General features: G+C 42.3%; 1 protein-coding gene across 1 annotated transcript; it reads right to left on the reverse strand.

Annotated features, from left to right (window-relative positions):
• Positions 1–12651: 12651 nt before the first annotated feature.
• On the reverse strand, positions 12652–13907 carry LOC142606246 (uncharacterized). The gene is made up of 2 exons (XM_075777629.1): positions 13450–13907; positions 12652–13309 (listed from the first exon to the last, which is right to left on the reverse strand). Exons 1-2 carry the CDS (start codon positions 13905–13907, stop codon positions 12652–12654), a joined length of 1116 nt encoding a protein of 371 aa, XP_075633744.1.
• Between the last annotated feature and the right edge of the window lie 3517 nt (positions 13908–17424).

The raw sequence follows: 17424 nt of genomic DNA on the forward strand, positions 1-17424 counted from the left end.
GGATTAAATTTAGATAAAATTTTAAGTTTGATAAAAATATGTTTGGGCGAGAGTAGTACTAGGATGAGTGACCTCTTCAGTCCTGGGAAGTCCTCGTGTTGCCTCTTTCTCTTTTCATTCTAATTTTTTTTTTGATATATATATATATATATATATATATATATATATATATATGTGTGTGTGTGTGTGTGTGTGTGTGTGGCAAAAATGTTAACTAGCCCTCTAACTTTCAGTCTTTTTTATTTTAGTTCTCTAACTTTCAATTTCGTCAATTCAGTCCTCTAACTATCAATTTTTGTCAATGCGCATGATTCCGTTAAATGGCTATTGTTAATGTCACTGAAACGATGTCGTTTTCCTTTTTTTTAAAATTTTTTTTTTCAGAATTAAAAGAAAAAAATGTATTAAAAAAAAACATTTAAGGGAAACGACGACCTTCCCCTGAAATCAAACCAAAGAAACATTGAGAGAGAGAGAGAGAGAGAGAGAGAGAGAGAGAGAGAGAGAGAGAGAGAGAGAGAGAGAGAGAGAGAGAGAGAGAGAGAGAGAGAGAGAGTATGTGAAATACATAACCATTCTCCTCTTCCTCCTCCTTACTCAAAACCTTAAATTGTTCTTTTTTTTTTTTTTAATATTAGTTTTTTTTTAATTTTCTTTAAATTCTAAAATAACGGCAGGACATAATTAGGGTTTAACAGAGTCCCAAATTGATAGCAATTGAAAGTTAGAAAACTGAAATGACAAAACTAAAAGTTAGAGGATTGAAAGTTAGAGAGTCAGTTTTGCATTTTTGCCTATATATATCTACTAGATTCATAACACGCGCTTTACGCGTGCAATAATACTTAAAAGTGATATATAAATAACAGTGTTTTTTTATTTTATTTTATTATTATTATTTTTTTAAAGAAGGAGGTGAGGTAACATGGAATATAAATAACCACAAGAAGTCAAAACCCAATAAGACATTTGAATTTACTGATTGGGATAAAAATTTTGATAAGTAAAAAAATTTGAGATTTGAATAAAAGAAAGATGATATACGTTAGTGTGTATAGATGGGGATTTGTGATAACTATACAAAATCTAAATAACAAAAATTTTGGAATGTTTTAAAGAATTTTTTTAAAAAATCGGGATAAGAATGAGTAGTTTTTACATGAGGTAGTGGGTTTTTAAAAAAAAAGTAATTTTGTTTTTTTTTTTATAAAGATAATTGAAGTATTTGAATTCAAATAGATAACAAATGCAGATAAGAATAAAACATTTGAATACAAATGGGTGGTGATAATAACGGTTTTTTTTTCTTCTTCTTTTGTACGTGAGATAGTATTACTGTTTTAACATTTTTTGCTTTTTTGTAGGGAAAAAAAATTAAACTAAAGGGTATGTTATTTCAAAATTTGTATGAGGATATTTTGGTATGCCAAAAAATTGAAGATGAAACAAGGGAATTCTCTTATTAATAGTATAGATAGATAGATAGTATCTACAAGAGGATTCCCCTTTTTGTACTAGACTTTTATGCGGTTTAAAAATACCCCTAGACCTTATGTTTAACAGGGACAACCCGGTAAAAATATATCTCAAATTCTAGATAAAATGCCTACAATATAGGATATTCTCTACTAATTCAAGTCTTCAAAACAAATTTATCCAAAAATTGAAAAAAAAAACTTCTCAGTCCACTTTAAAAGAATAGTTTAGTTTTTTTGTTTTTTTGTTTTTAATCCAAACAGTTTAATATGCAGATCTAAGTTTTGTTTTGTTTTGTTAGGTTGTTTCATAATCTAAAAATTGAAATAATTGTGAGTTCTCCCCCTTCATCCTCAATAACTCCTTTCATCTATGGTATGTTGGCAGGTTTTCATGAATTCCGTAGAGTTGAGGCATCTCATATTGGTAAGCAAGGTAATAGGCTTGCACATTTACTAACAAAACATGCTTTTAAACATTATTGATTTCTCTGCTTAGATTTAAGAGTCCTTATTTCTACATTGGCGGAGTTGGGATTTTTTATCAAAGCCAAAGAAGGATGGTGGTATGGGGTTTAGAGATTTGAGAAGCTTTAATCTTGCTATGCTTGCTAAACAAGGGTGGAGACTACTACAAGATCAAGACTCAATCCTATTCCAATGTCTTAAGGCTAGATACTTCCCCCGCTGCAATTTCCTTGATGCAGTTGTATCTCCAAACTGCTCTTATACATGGAGAAGTATATTGGCAGCAATGCCTATCCTGAAATCGGGGTGTTGTTGGAGGGTGGGTGATGGATCAACGATTAGAGGTGCAGAGGACAAATGGATACCAAACCACCCTACCAATAAAATCCTATTTCCAGTCGTGATGGAGGATGAGGACTGGCATGTGGCAGATCTAATTGACCCAGACCTTAATTGGTGGAATCGTAAGCTCATTTATGCCAAATTTTAGAGAGGTGATGCTGATGCAATTTGCAGAATTCCTTTGAGCCGTAGGTCTGCACCAGATGTAATTTTTTGGCTTCATAGTAAGGATGGGATATACTCTTGCAAGTCTGGATATCAAACTGTAAGACGGATTGCAAGGGACTCTACTTGGGCTGAATGCTCCACGGGTCCAGTAGGAAAGCAAGTATGGCAAAAGATTTGGAAGCTTGGAGTGCCAAATAAAATTAAGTTGTTTGGCTGGTGTGCTTGTCAAGAAATTTTACCAACCCATGTGAACTTGGCAAAAAGGAAAATCATCTCTGATAATATATGTCAGTGCTGTGGGAGAGAACCTGAAACTGAAGCACATGTGTTGTGGGAATGTGGGGCTACGCAGGATGTTTGGGCAGGATGTGTACCTAGGCTCCAGAAGATGCCAAACAGCCACGGCAATGTCATTGAGCTTTTTGTGAATCTGATAGAAAGACTTGAAAACTCAGAATTTGAGTTGTTTCTAGTCTAAGCCTGGTTCATATGGAACCATAGAAATACAGTCGTATATGGAGGAAGCTTTAAGGATCCAAAATGGCTAAACCAAAGAGCTAGCGACTATCTAAAGGAGTTTCAGCAAGCACAATGGCAACTTGCTTTGCCTGCAACAACAAGAAGGAGAACCAACTGGAAGCCACCTCCACATTCAAGCTTCAAACTTAACTTTGATGTGGCAATCTTCGATTAGCTGAACTGTACGGGATTTGGTGCAGTAATCCGAAATTACAGAGGAAAAGTGATGGCTGCCATGTCAGCAAAGGGACCGCCAGTGACATCTAGTGATGAAGCAGAAGCATTAGCTTGCAGGAAGGCACTCGAATTTTCCATGGATGTGGGTTTTTTGGAGCTGATCATTGAAGGTGATAATGCCCATGTTATGAAAAATATTTGTTTAGCACTCCTAAACCAGGCTTCGCTGGGCATAATCATTGATGATGTTAAGCGGCTTATGAATGGTATGCAAAATGTCTATGTAAATTGTATTAGGAGGGAAGGAAATATGGTGGCCCATGCTCTTGCGAGGTTTGCTAAAAATGTATCAGAAGAGTTGTATTGGCTGGAAGACTCTCCTCCTCCAGTGGTGGACGAATTGTATTTTGACAGTTTGAATTTGAATGAATGAAATTATGCTGGTTTGACTTTCAAAAAAAAGAGTCCTTATTTCTTAGAAGAAGATTTTCTCCATGATGTAATTATTAATTCTCACTTTGGATCATATTTGTGGTCTTCTTATAAAAGAAAAAGACACAATATTATGAGGTCGATCAAAAGTCAAAATAGTTTCAATTTAATTTATATAATAAATTATAGAATATAGATTATAAACTAGTCAAAAACCTGTAACAAAATATGAAATTTGATAATTAAGATAGTTATTAATAATATTTTATTTATTTTCTAAATATAAAAATTTAATAACTACGGTATATATAGGAATTATGATTGTAGTTATTATAATAGTTTATTTTAATTGGGTTAATAACTTAATGGAGAGAGTAAATGTCGAATATAATATAATTTAATTAATTTATCTCAAATTTTTTTTTTGAATTGATTTAATATTTTTTTTGTGGAGAGGTGCTACGTCCATAACATTTTTACAACAAATTATAGCTGGTTAGCTGTTATTGGTTCAAATTTTAATCTAATACTAAGATTACTTTTTTGCCCCAACAATAATAACCAGTAACAACCTGCCACTTAGAATTTATTGTAAAAATGTTGTGCAAAAGCTTATACAACAAAATATTATGAGGTTAATTAAAAGTCAAACGTCTCATGCTTTGTAAATACTAATCAGCCCATCATGAAATGAAAGTTCAATAAAATATGATTTTCATCTATAGAAAAAAAATTATATCTCTTTTATTTTGTATATAAATCTGAGACTTGTTTATAATTATAAATAAACATTTGTGGGAGTCCCTTTTTGAACGGTATCCAGGCCCAAGTTTAAACAAGGACCCCAGACTTCCTAATTGTAGCTTGAAGGGATTGGGTTTGGTCTACCGCAGCTAAATGGGCTGTTTAAAGACTAAGTGGTGCATAGGGCGAGACTCCTACAATACACATACACTAGCAATCGAGAATATACATATTGATCAGCAAGAAAACAGCAGGGTAGACAAATGTAATAAAGGAAAAAAATGAAATAATTGCTCGGGATCCTGAAATCAGTTGGGGAATACTTCATTGATTTTCTTAGTTATGGATTACAATGAGCTCACTAAGACTTAATGCAAGGTTCAAACAAGTTAAAAAATTACAGACTTAGATGACTCTTTTAGGTCTCCAAGACTTGCAAAATTTGAATCCTTTTGAATCCAAGCAGGTGCTCTAGTGGCTGTTTCTGGGATACCGGGAGGTATTTCCCTGTTTTCTTTGAGTCTTACAGAGCTTTTTCTTAATGATTCTATCTGTTCTTTTTCCTGCTGAATGCCTCTCAACGTTGGCTGCTCCCCCTTTTTATAGTGTCACATTGATTCTTTCCCCCTTGGCCTCTTGGGTACTAGAACCCCCTGTTTATCTCAGCTTTTCTGACAACTACTCCTTTCCTTATTTTCCATAACTTCCTTCTTTTGATGTTTTTTTTTCCTTGAAAGTATCTTGCTGACTTCCTACTCTGAGATGCTTTTGCCTTCCAAGTCCCTTTTTTGTCTGTCTTCTCTTTTCAGGTTTACCCCCTTTTAGCCGCCCCTTCCTTTTATCATTTTTCCCAGTAAGTGAAGTCTTCTTCTGGGAAACCGAAGGTTTCTCCAGCCATTTTCTTTTGTGGATTTCTTATTCTGGGTTCCCAAGACACCGACTTACTACCCCTGAGCCGTTGTTTTCCAAATCCTCAGGCCTTGCATTGTATTACTGGTTGCTTTGAGAAAAGGTCCATCTGTTTCTTGTTCCTGGTACCTTTTGAACTGTCTTCATCCTCCTTTAACCGTGCCGTATATCCAAAGGTCCCAAGCAACCCCCCCGGCGTCCTTCCCCAGCTCCTTTTCTTTCTCTGGTCCTGGCGGGTTGGATTCTTTTCTTTCCCCTCTCTGTCTTCCTATGGACTCCTCTCTCCCTTTTGGGCCTTAGGTCCATCATCCCTCTTTCTTTTGTAGCCCCAACCTTTCTCTTCTTTTTTCCAATTTTTATTTCCCACGGATTGGCCCAATGTGCCACCTCCTTGGGCCTTTTATCATGTTTTCTTATATATATATATATATATATATATATATATATATATATATATTTTTTAGACCTCAACATTTAGCCCCCAAAGTTTGTGGGTTGCCTGCAGCCCACGCGTGAGTAACGTGGAGTTTGAGTTCTGGTAGAGTTTCCCTCTTTGTTCATTCGGGGCCCCGACTTCCTTGACTTTGGAGTACCCTGGTCTTCTTCGCACGTTGTAACTCTCTTCCTCTTCATACGGGACGTGGCAGTTAACCTCTCCTTCTTCTCTTTTTATTTTATTTTATTTCTTCTTCAAAAGAGTGGGGAAAGAAAAACTCCCCCCCCACTTTCCTTGTTTCCTGCAACTCCCATTAATAACTGCTAATAACTTTCTTCCTTGAAATTAAATTTGGCAATTGGCGCATCTTTCCACACATTGTCTTCCCTAACTGCCTTTGGTGCCATTATTGTGATTGCTTCATACATATATATATATATATATTTTACTTTTTCACTCTCAAACTTATCTCTTTCTTCTTAGCTAATTGTTGCCTTCCTCCCCTTCCTCTCTTTTTTACATCCCTGTGCTCTTCATTCTTCAACCTCTCTATTCCCAGCACGCCTTTTGTTACGATGGCTTCTTCTTCATCACGAAAAAGGAGAGAGCGCACTCCCAACCCCTCTGAAGGCGAGGGCTCCTCTAGCTCTGCGCAGGGCGAATCTCAGGGAGCCACAGAGCGTCCGACCTTCCCTTTACGGGACCCATGGTACACTCCTAGCCTGTTCTTCCCTAGGTGGCCTCACGGTGAGACCCCTCCATCTTCTCATACATGGGTGTTCTCTGGTGAGGCCGATTTTGCTAGTTCCGCTCAGGTGCCAGACCCAAGAGAGATTTTAGATCTTCAGATCAGGCAGGGATCTCGCGAGGCGGTCCTTATCTTCTTCAATTTTGTCCCTGGTAGGATCTCTGGTTGGCCCATTTGGGTAGACAAAAAACTTTCTGATGGTGAGTTCGTGGATTGCCAGGAGCGTGCCGGGATCCTGAAGGTAGTGGCAATTTTCAAGAACCTTGAAGGTTTTAGAAACACTAAGGGTCTCAGGCATTTGGTACATCGTTGGTGTCCTTCCCTTCATACCTTCTTCTTTTTTGTTGGTGAGCTTACAATTACTTTGGAGGATGTGATCAACAACTTCCTCCTTCCAGTGTTTGGGGATGAGAATCCTTTTACCATTAATCATTCTGATGAGGATCTCGAGGTGGAAGATGGGTTATATGCTCATTTTTGTGGGCGTGGTGCTTCTCCCGGCGGGAAGCCGGCTAGAATGGGTAAATGGGTGATGAATCTTTCGCGGGAGAAAGACAAAGAAATTAGGTGAGCTGGGTTTTTGGTGCTCTGGCTCAGTAAGTTCCTGTTCAATGAGTTCCCTAGATACGGGGTTAAATCCGCTTTCTTCCCTTTGGCGATCAGGATGGCCCAGGGTGTTCGATATCCTTTAGCTCCCATGTTTTTGGGTCATGTTTATACTCAACTGGATCTGCTCCACGGAGACGAAGTTGAGGTGACTCTTGCTATGTGATCACCTCGTCCTTCCATTGTGCCATCCTCCAAGTATTTATGTGGGACTGTTCTTCAGTTACTTTAGCCAAATGTAGGAATTTGAAATTTGTAAAGGATAAATTCGAGGGATCCCCTAATGTAGTGAAAGGTCTATATGGTAGTTCCACCGATAGTCACCCCATCGCCTTTCGTTGGGCTAGTTTGAAAGGTGGTGGTCTTAATCTGGTCGAACTATTTGATCAGGCAGGGCACTTGAAGTGGCGATCTCCTCGGGAGTATGACCACGGGTTTGCTTATGACTCTGTGTTAGCTTCTTTTCTTAATTCTCTAGGGAACACTTTTGATTTGCGTCTTGATGATGAGAGCAGCCTAGCCTACTTGGCCTGTATTAGTCCTTCATGGCTTTCGGTGCCCTCCTCAAGTGGCCCCAGGTATACCCATTACTTAGTACATTGGGTGCTTCGGCAGTTTGGCTTTAACTAGGATATCCCTCCTGTGTTTAAGGATGTAGTACCTTCTCTCCCTTCTTTGGATCCATACCTGAGACCTTAGGCCTTCTTGTATTGGTCGCGCAGAAGTTCCCAATTTGTGGTGCCCAGCTCTCAGAGGGGAGTCTTTGCCTCTGGTGGTTTTACTGGATATTGGAGAAGAGTGTAGGAATCCTTTGTTGACTATGTGGGTTCTGGCAAAGTTGGGAGAGTGCCTAGCCTCGCTATCCTCTTTGCTCTGACTTCTAATAGGCGCTTGTCTCTCCCTATTGCTGGTATTGTTTCTGCTGCTATAAGTAGCAAGACAGGTTTCGCGGAGTGGCATGCTTCCAAGGGTGGTTGGGTGTGCTATGCTCAAGATTTTTTGAAAGAGTGGCCAGGATGTGATCTTGTGGTTGGTGCTTCCTTTCGAGTGCGAATTAAAAGAGGGTCGGTAGAGGCAATTGGGGTTGCTACTCCTGTAAGTAAGGGCAAAGAGAAAAAGATTAGGCAGGAGAATGTTAAGTAGGCTGAACTTGAAGAAGGTGTTGAAGATGTTGAAATGGGCCATAAAACCAAGAAAAGAAAAACTGCGAGGTCCCAGAAACAACTGGTAATTTTTTAGGAACCTAAGAGAGTGAGTTCCCTTGCAATGGGAAAAGAAGTTGGGTGTTTTTTAGCCCCCAAGCCTCGAGTAAAGACTAAGGTAAAGTCCTCTCTCTCTCAGGTTTCTGTGAGTTCTCCAGTCCAAGGCCTCTTTCCTTCTTCTCTCCTTTTATTTTGGTGGTTTGTCATTGTTGTTGCAGCGCCTTTCTTTCTCCTTTAACTGATGCCTGGCCATTTTCTTCCCTGCAGTCCAAGTGCAAGTCAGACCCCAAGAAAGGCAAGAGTCAAAAATGGTGACTTATACCCATGTGGTGCGTCCCTCTTCGTGCCTTTCTCTCTTTCTTCTTCTTTTCCCCCCTTTTTTTTATTATTTTATATTGTGTACTTATACCCATGTTTGTAGGTGGAAGTGTCCCCTCCTGTGGCGGGCAGGACTTTGGAAGAAGTAGTGGTTGCCACTTCTTTTGTTGGCTTCCCAGGCGTGAAAGAGGAAGCTCTTGGTGGTGATGCAGCTAAGGAAATCAGGCAGCCTACGCGAGACATCCTATCTATTCCATCTGTTGTTCCTCTGGCTACCTAGGATCCTGAAGCCCCTCAGCCTCTTGCTTCCCAAGACCCCCAGCTTAGGCAAACTTCTAATCTTGCCAAAACTGTGTTGCCTGATCCTTTGTTAAGCAAAGAACCCTCGGGAGGCGCGTCTCCATCCGTTCAAGCAGGTAAGCCCCCACTCTTCCTTTATAAAATGCTTGACCCTATTTACATATGTTTTTCTTTTTAGACTTCCCTTCTTCTCTTCTCTTTGTTAGGTCAAACTAGTGCTAGATTTGCCCCTGAGGCTGCTCCTTCTTTGGAATCAAAAGGTTCTGAAGGTGCGTGTTGATCCCCTTGATTGTACCACCTTCTCTTGTCTTCTTCTATGCTCTTCCTTTGCCTCTTTCTCCTATAGCGAAGCTCCCAGCATCCCTTCCTTCTTTTAGCTATTTTGCTAAGGTTTCCTCACCCTTTCTTCAATGTGCTGCGTGTTCCTTTACAGAGTCCTCTAGGGAATCAGAAGAGCAAGATGGGGGAGTTCCACCACAGGAAATCGGCACAAGTACTCTCACTTCTCTTCTTTTTTGCACTTTCTCTTTTTTCTTTTTATGCCTCTTTCTTTCTTGGCTCCGTTCTTCCTGTTGAGTTATGCCTATTCTTGTAGGCACTGGCACAGGTGCTGGGGGTTCTCAATTCATGGTTCCTGAGGCGGCCGCAGGAACTGCTCAGATTGCTGACTCTCAGGCCAGGACTCCTCAAACTGTCCAGAAGATTGAGAGTTCTCCAGCGCCTATGAGTGGAGACGTATCGATGGGGGAAGCTTCAGAAGCTGTTGTTTCAGATTTTGCCTCGGGGCTTCCTGCCTTCCTGGCCCGTTTTGATCTTCTGGAGTTCAACAACCTTCCTGCGAGCCACTTTCACAGTTTTGGGGCTTCCTATGGAAACTTCCTACGTTTCTCCGTGCTTGTGGAGGGTCTACCGTTACTGGAAGGGCTGCTCAAAGTCTATGGAGACTTCACGAGTGGCTTTAGGGGAGGCATGTTTCTGGGCAACATTCTAATGGAGTTGCTGTGTGTTGTGCTGATCTCCTTAAGGAATTCCTCCCTTGACTCCTTATCTGAAGAAAAGCTTTTGGAATGGAGAGGAGTTGTGCAGGATCTTTTAGAGGCCAAGTTTAACCTATCCTTCCTGCTGACTCACTTGCGTTCATTAACCTATATCCTATTCCAGAGGCAGGTTTCCAGGAGTATAGATGCTGAGATTGTTGCTGCCGAGGAGGCTCTAGCTCGTGCTCATAAGGTTCTGTAGGATTTGAAGGCTAAAAGGCAAAGGGTTCTGCCTCCACCAGCTGTCCCCGCCATTTCTCCAGATGTTTCTTTGCTGACTGGCCTCCTCCTCTAGCTCTTTTGCTTATTTCAGCTAGTTTAGATACATCTTTTTTTTTTTTGGGCTGTATAAGATCTACCTTTCTTAGACACTGTTTCTGGCTTTTCTTCTCTCTTTTTTTGACATAGATTCTGCATCTGTATTGCCTCTTTTGGACTGCTTTCGTTCCTTAATAGCATATAGGCTTGTTTCTTTTGCTTTCTTTTTTTTTAAATGTATGTTGCTTTGTTGTTTTCTCTTCTCATTTTTGTACATATATATCGAGTCCTGGACCATGGTTCCTGCGGGTCTTACCGTAGGGGCTAGACCAGGTACCCTAGTGGTTACTTTACTGCTCAGGTGCTGAATTGGGTACATTGGGTTCCCCCTCTTCTTTTCTTTTGGGGAAGTCCCAAATTATGGACCAGGCAGGTCTACTTTTGCCAAATACTGGGCTAGGTACCCCGGGTACTTATTATCTTTTTTTTTTTTACCCGTGGTCCTAGGCCATGTATTTTGGACCAATTGTGATGTGGGTCCTAGATCGTATGCTAGAGTTTTTTGCATTGGTCCAGGTATCCTCCTCAAGTTTATCCATGTTTGGATTTTTACAATATTTAGTCTGACCATAGTTTAAAGGAAATAAACAAAAGGCTTCATTGAATTAAAACATGGTTGTTCATTTTGAAGAACATAGAACAGTTGTTAACATAGTAAGAAACCTAGAATGTTTTGTTTTTTTTTTTTCAAGGGTTCTTGGATAACGTTTCTTAAACAAAATTCATGATAAAGTAAAAGGGAAAGACGAAAAAATACTTGGTGGACCGGAAAAAAAAAAAGGAAAAGAGGTCTCGATGCGCTGAGAGCTTGTTTTCCTATGCATAGTATTGTTTCAACCACTTCCCATTTATGGGCCCTATCAGGACTGTTCCATCTTCCTTCGTGAGGTAGTAATACCCACTATCATGGGCTTCTCTAATGATGTAAGGTCCTTCCCATTTTGGGGCGAATTTAGAGGGTCTTGGAAGGTTTCTTCTTACATTTTCTGCTGTCCTTAGTACCAACTGTCCTTCAGCGAAGGCCCTTGGGGTACCATTCTTTGCTGGTACCTCTGGCTCCTCCTTCTAGCTAGTTCTCTTTCTTCCTCTACCCTTTCCAGATCTATCAGCCTCTTTTCGTTGCTTGTGTCCTTAGTGTCCTCCTGGTTTTCTTCAAGTACTACTCTTGGTGTAGGGATGACTAACTCCACTGGGCTGATGGCTTCTGTCCTATAGACCAAGGAGAATGGTGAGAACCCTGTGGCTCTTTTTATGGAGCTCCTACATGCCCAGAGTACGTCTGTCAAGTGGTCACTCCATTTTCCACCATACTCATGCTTCATTTGTTGAGGATTTTCAGTATCACCCTATTAGTGGCCTCGGCCTGGCCATTTCCTTGCGGGTAATACGGTGTAGACCTTCCATGCTTGATGTAGTATGCCTCATTCAGGCTCTTCATGTCCTTGTTTATGAACGGGGTTATATTGTCGCTGATCAGTTTTCTGGGGATCCCGAACCTTGTAATGATATGCTCTCGAATGAAGTTTGCTACAATTGCTCCTGAGACCTTTTTTAAAGGGATAGCTTCTACCCACTTTGTAAAGTACTCAGTGGCTGCCAGGATCCATATGTAACCATTGGAAGGAGGGTTTATAGGCCCTATGAGGTCAAGCCCCTAAGAGTGGAAAGGCCATGGCGTTGTCATGTCTTGCAGTACATTTGGGTGAGGCCATGGCGTTGTCATGTCTTGCAGTACATTTGGGTGAGGCCATGGCGTTGTCATGTCTTGTAGTACATTTGGGTGAGTATGAATTGCATCTCCGAGTATTTGGCAGGCATGACAAGTTTTGACTAGTTCCTCAGAGTCCCTTTTCATTGTTGGCCAATAATACCCTAATAGTAGCAGTTGCTTGTGAAGTCTTCTTTTTCTTGGGTGACTCCCACCATCACCGGAATGGACTTCTCTGGCTTCCTTTGGCCCCAGGCATCTCAGGGGGTCCTTATTGTACCCCTTCTTGAATAAGATCCCATTTTGTAAGAAGTACCTGACCACAAGTTTCTTAAGCCGGTGGGCTAAAGTCTTTTCAGTTAGTAGGATCCCTTGAGCCAAGTACTCCATAAGTGGAGTCCTCCAATCTTCCGTGGCAAAAACGGTGTAGCTTTCCTCTTTGTCTATCGAAAGCTGACACTTTTGACACTTCTCCTGTATAGTTGCTGCCTCTTTGCTCATGCTGGGCCAATAGTACCCCATGCGATGTATTCTTCTGTATAGACTAATCTTTTTTACAACCCCACAGGCTTGGCTATGCAACTCTTCTAATCTCAGCCTCCCTTCCTTTTCATTGATACACCTAGATAGGATCCCTCCGAGTAGTCTCCTGTATAGTTCTCCTTCTATCATAATGTAGTCTTTTAGCTCTTTGATACTCCCCTCATGTCCTGACCCTTTTATTTTTTCTTTGACCTCATTTCTCTAGTCTTGCTGCTCTAGTTCCTCGGAAAACATTCTTCGGAGGACTTCTATGATGGAGTGTTCTTGCTTGCTTACCCTTATCAAGGTGTTTTTTCCTTTAACAGACATTTGGGACCCCAAGGTGGCTAGTGCATCGGCGAACCTATTTTCACTCCTCTGGGTGTACTTGATGCTGAAGGTTTGGAATTCCTGCTCCAGCCTTTGCGCCCAGGTCCTGTAGGCTGCCAAACTTTGTTCCCTTAATGCAAAGTTGCCTTTTACTTGAGAGACTACAAGATTGGAGTCTCCTAAAACCCTCATGTGCTTTACTCCTATAGCGATTGCTATGGTTAGCCTAGTCAGATACGCCTCATATTTAGCGGCGTTGTTTGAGCAGGAGAACCTTAGTTTGAAAGATAAGGGTAGGGTATCCCCATCTTCACAAGTTAATACAATTCCCAGTCCATTTGAGGTTGCCGTTGCTGACCCATTGAACCTCATTGTCCACTTTTTTCCCGGGAGTTCTATCACTGCCACCTCCCTAGGGATTTCTTCACTTAGTGAACATTCCCGGGGAACTGGGCTAGCAGGTTTGCTATGGCTTGACTTTTGACAACCTTGAGGGTCCTGATACCTATGTTGTACTGAGAGAGTAAAACCAACCATTGCGCTATCCTTCCTGTCAAGAGGGGCTGATGGAGAAGTGCCCTTATAGGGTGAGACTTAGTCACCAAAAGGATCTGATGGGCCGAGAAATATCGTTTCAGCCTTTGGGACACGTAGATAACTACTAGGCAGGCCTTCTTTATCCTGGGGTACCTGGTCTCAACATCCTTAAGTGTCCTACTCACGTAATAAATGGGTTGTTCGTTCCCGTCATCATCTTCTTGCGCTAGTAGGGCTCCTATAGCTTGGGAGTTTGACGCTAAGTACAGCAACAGGGGCCGCCCACGTACTGGTGCTTGGAGGGTGGGGAGGCAGTTCATGATTTGCTGGATCCTCCGGAAGGCTTCCTGTTGCTCAGCTCCCCAAGTAAACTCGGTCCCCTTTTTCAACAGTTTGGATAAGCCACTCGTGACCGAAGCTAATCCTGGCACGAACCTTCTGATGTAGGAGGCCCTCCCCAGGAAGCTTTTGAGCTCCCTTGTAGTTGTAGGCCTCTTCATTGTGGCAATTGCCATGGCTTTTGCTGGATCCACACTTATGCCTTTATGGTGTACTAGGAACCCAAGGAATTTCCCAACAGACACCCTGAAGGCACACTTCATGGAATTCATGCGTAATTTGTATTTCCTACATCTCTCAAAAAACTTGTTCGAGTACCTAAAGGTGTCCTGCCCTTGTTTTTTATTTCACCACGATGTCATCCACATAATCTTCCATCTCCTTGTGCATCATGTCATGGAAGATGGTTGTCATGGTTCGCTGGTATGTGGCCCCTGCATTTTTGAGGCCAAAGGGCATCACAGTGTAATAAAAATTCCCAATTGGGGTTCTAAAAGCTATCTTTTCTGCATCCTTGGTGGCCATGTGAATTTGATTGTATCCACTATACCCATCCATAAACGAGAACATGGAGCTCCCCGCGGCTGAGTCCACAAGGAGATCAATATTGGCCAGAGGGAACTCATCTTTTGGGCATGCCTTATTTAGGTTGCGGAAATCCACACAGCAACAGATTTGGCCATTCTTTTTCTTCACAGGTACTATGTTGGAAAGCCACTTGGGATGTTTAATGGGCATGATGAACCCAGCTGCCAGCAGTTTCTTGACTTCTTGGGTTATCTGAGCTTCCACATCAGTGTGAGAGACCCTTGTTGGCTGGACCATTAGCTTAACCCCTGGACCCACATTGAGAGCATGGACCACCAATTCTAAATCTAGACCGGGCATTTCGTCATAGGTCCATGCAAACACGTCCATGTACCTCTGGAGTAGGGCTATTAACTGCTCCTTTTCATGCTTTGTTAGCTAGCTGTTGATGAAAACAGGCTTTTGGGATCCCAGCATAGTTTCCAAGTTTATTTCTGTTAACTCCTCTTCAGGCTGAATTTGGGCCTCCTGAACTGGTTCCTTGGGGATTTCTTATTGGGTGACCATGCAGTTTGGTGGTCCGGGACCCTCCTGCGTAAAGCATTCAGGTCCCGCGTATCTTCATGAACGAAAAATCATCCTTCCTCCAGGTTCTCGTACTACAACACATTTTTGGGATCTCGAGGAGCTGGGCTCCCTCTTTTGTCTCTTTCTCTCCAAAAGGTTTCTCAGATCATAGGTACTTTCTCCTTCCTCTTCTTCTAGGACAAGCGCTCCTAGGGTCCCTGGCGTGGGGCTCTCGTCATCTGGCTCCAACTCATCATAGAACATGGTTTCCACAAAGTTCACCTCTCCTTGGCTGAAAGGATTATGGTTGGCAGAGATCCTTACCGGCTTCCCATTCAATCTCCCCTTAACACATTGATGGTAGGTGGAGGGAATGAGGTGGTACTTGTGGAGCCAGGGCGTCCCAACAGTACATGGTAGGATACTTCCGAATTAATCGCATGGAATCTTGTCCGGGCCACTATGGGTTCTACCCTTAGAGCCAGCTGCACATATCTTTCAGTTGATTCCGCCGATCCTCCAAATCCTGTTATCTCCATGGGGGCTCCTAGGATCCTTCTACCTGTTAGGTCGACGGCCTCCAAGGTGCTCAGAGTGATGAGGTTGAGTGACGCCCCCGTGTCTACCAATGCTTTTCTAACTTGGACACCATTTATAGTGGCCATCAAGTAAAGGGGTTTGCGATGGTCAGGATGCTCAACTTCCATGTCCTCGTCAGTGAAGGTTATTGCGTTGGTTGTTTCCAAGTAAGCCCGACTGGCATAGGACTCTGTTGTGAAGCATTCCATTCCTGAGTCCGCTACTATGTTTATGAGGGACTCTTATGGCTACCCTTCTTGCTTTTGGTCCAAATCCTAACTGGTTGAATAGCGATCTGAACTTGGGGTTCTTTTGGAGAGTCCTGACCGTGCTTGGATGGAAAGATCCCTCAGGTTCTTCTGCTTTTGTTGGGTTCCCATGAATTACTACGGCCACCACACCTTTTCCTTTGTGGTTGGGTAAAGGGTTCCTTTGTACCTCTGGTTCCTTTTGAGTGAGTTCCAAGGTTCCCTCCCTTAGCTTCTTGTGAAAAAGTCTACGGAGGGTCCAGTAATCTTTGGTGGAGTGCTTGACATAGTTGTGAATTCTGCAAAACAAGGGGTTCTTCCTCTCTTCTTTAGTTGTTGGCCTGGACACAGTAAATGGCCTGACCACTCCATCTCCAATCCATTTGTCCAAGACTTCGTTTAGTTCTTCCACGGTACATGGGATCATTGGTGGTTCCTCGAATATTTTCCCGTCAGGCTTCTTCCTTTTCTCTCCTACTGATGCTGTCATGGCTTGAGGTACTGGCACCCTCTTTGTTCTCATAGTCTGTGCTGTTCTTCGGTTCTCTATAGTAGGTCAATAAACTGAGTTATGCATAGATTTTCGAGATTGAGCCTGTAATCAAAGAGCATGTTGGATATGCAGGTCTCCACGAGCTCTTTCTCTTCATGGTCTTCATAGCAGTCCAGAGACACATCTTTAAATCTTTTGATGAACTGGACAGGGTCTTCCCCTGGCCTTTGCTACACGATTTGGAGGCTTTGGAAGGTGATCTTGTCCTTTCATAGGTAATACTTCACGCAAAACCTTTCCATCATTTCGTCCCAGGTTCTAATGGACCCAGGCTTCAGGGTGGTGTACCACGTGTATGCTCTGTCCACTAGGGACTTAGCAAACTCCCTTAGACACAGCTCTTAGTCTCCTGCGTAGGGGCCCATAGTGTGTATAAACCTGCTCACATGTTCCACAGCGCTTCCACTCCTTCCATCAAAAGGATGGAACTTCGGGGGTTCATATCCTTTGAGATATGGCTTGCCGAGGAGCTCTGGCGGGAATGGAGGGTCCTGAGAAAATTGTTTGGGAATACTTGAGAGCTTTTCCCTTTCCTACTCCAGCAGGGCATTGACATCTGCCATCGTCAGATACTGGGGGTTAGTTCCCCCTCCTATTGCTGCCCTTCCTTCCGGCTGGGCTCTGTCCTGGTTGACCACAGGGGGAACATTATCCCTGATCTCCTGTGTCCTGCCCTCTTTAAGGAGGCGGATCTCTTGCTGCAAATCCTTCAGCATTTCTGTCATTCGAGCCACAGGGTTTGGCTCCTGTCCTGCGTGCCTTTGTCCTAATACAACCTCTTGTTCTACCAGGGGCACCTCGTTCCTTTGTCTGGAGGCCACCTCGTTTTCTCCCACAGGTTCAGATGCTACAGGTGGTACATTGGTACCTTTGCTGTTCCTTGCTCTTGGAGCCATGCTCTGCGGAGGGCCTGTTTCTTCCCTCTCATTTTCCCAATCCCTAGTGAAGTCGCCCAAATGTGGGAGTCCCTTTTTGAACGATATCCAGACCCAAGTTTAAATAAGGACCCCAGACTCCCTAATTGTAGTTTGAAGGGATTGGGCTTGGTCTACTGTAGCTAAATGGGCTGTTTAAAGACCAAGTGGTGCACATGGTGAGACTCCTGCAATACACATACACTAGCAATCGAGAATATACATATTGATCAGCAAGAAAACAGCAGGGTAGACAAATGTAATAAAGGAAAAAATGAAATAATTGCTCGGGATCCTGAAATCAGTTGGGGAATACTTCATTGATTTTCTTAGTTATGGATTACAATGAGCTCACTAAGACTTAATGCAAGGTTCAAACAAGCTCAAAAATTACAGACTT

Source organism: Castanea sativa, chromosome 8, assembly GCF_040712315.1.
Source record: "Castanea sativa cultivar Marrone di Chiusa Pesio chromosome 8, ASM4071231v1".
NCBI classification, from domain to species: domain Eukaryota; kingdom Viridiplantae; phylum Streptophyta; class Magnoliopsida; order Fagales; family Fagaceae; genus Castanea; species Castanea sativa.

Bases quoted from the DNA above. Each gene is read 5' to 3' on its own strand.
- LOC142606246 (XM_075777629.1), bottom strand. From the start codon at position 13,907: ATGAATTCCATGAAGTGTGCCTTCAGGGTGTCTGTTGGGAAATTCCTT. The intron at 13,310-13,449 runs GTACCCCAGGAT...CCCTCTTGACAG, and splicing joins CTTAAGGATGTTGAGACCAG to GAAGGATAGCGCAATGGTTG.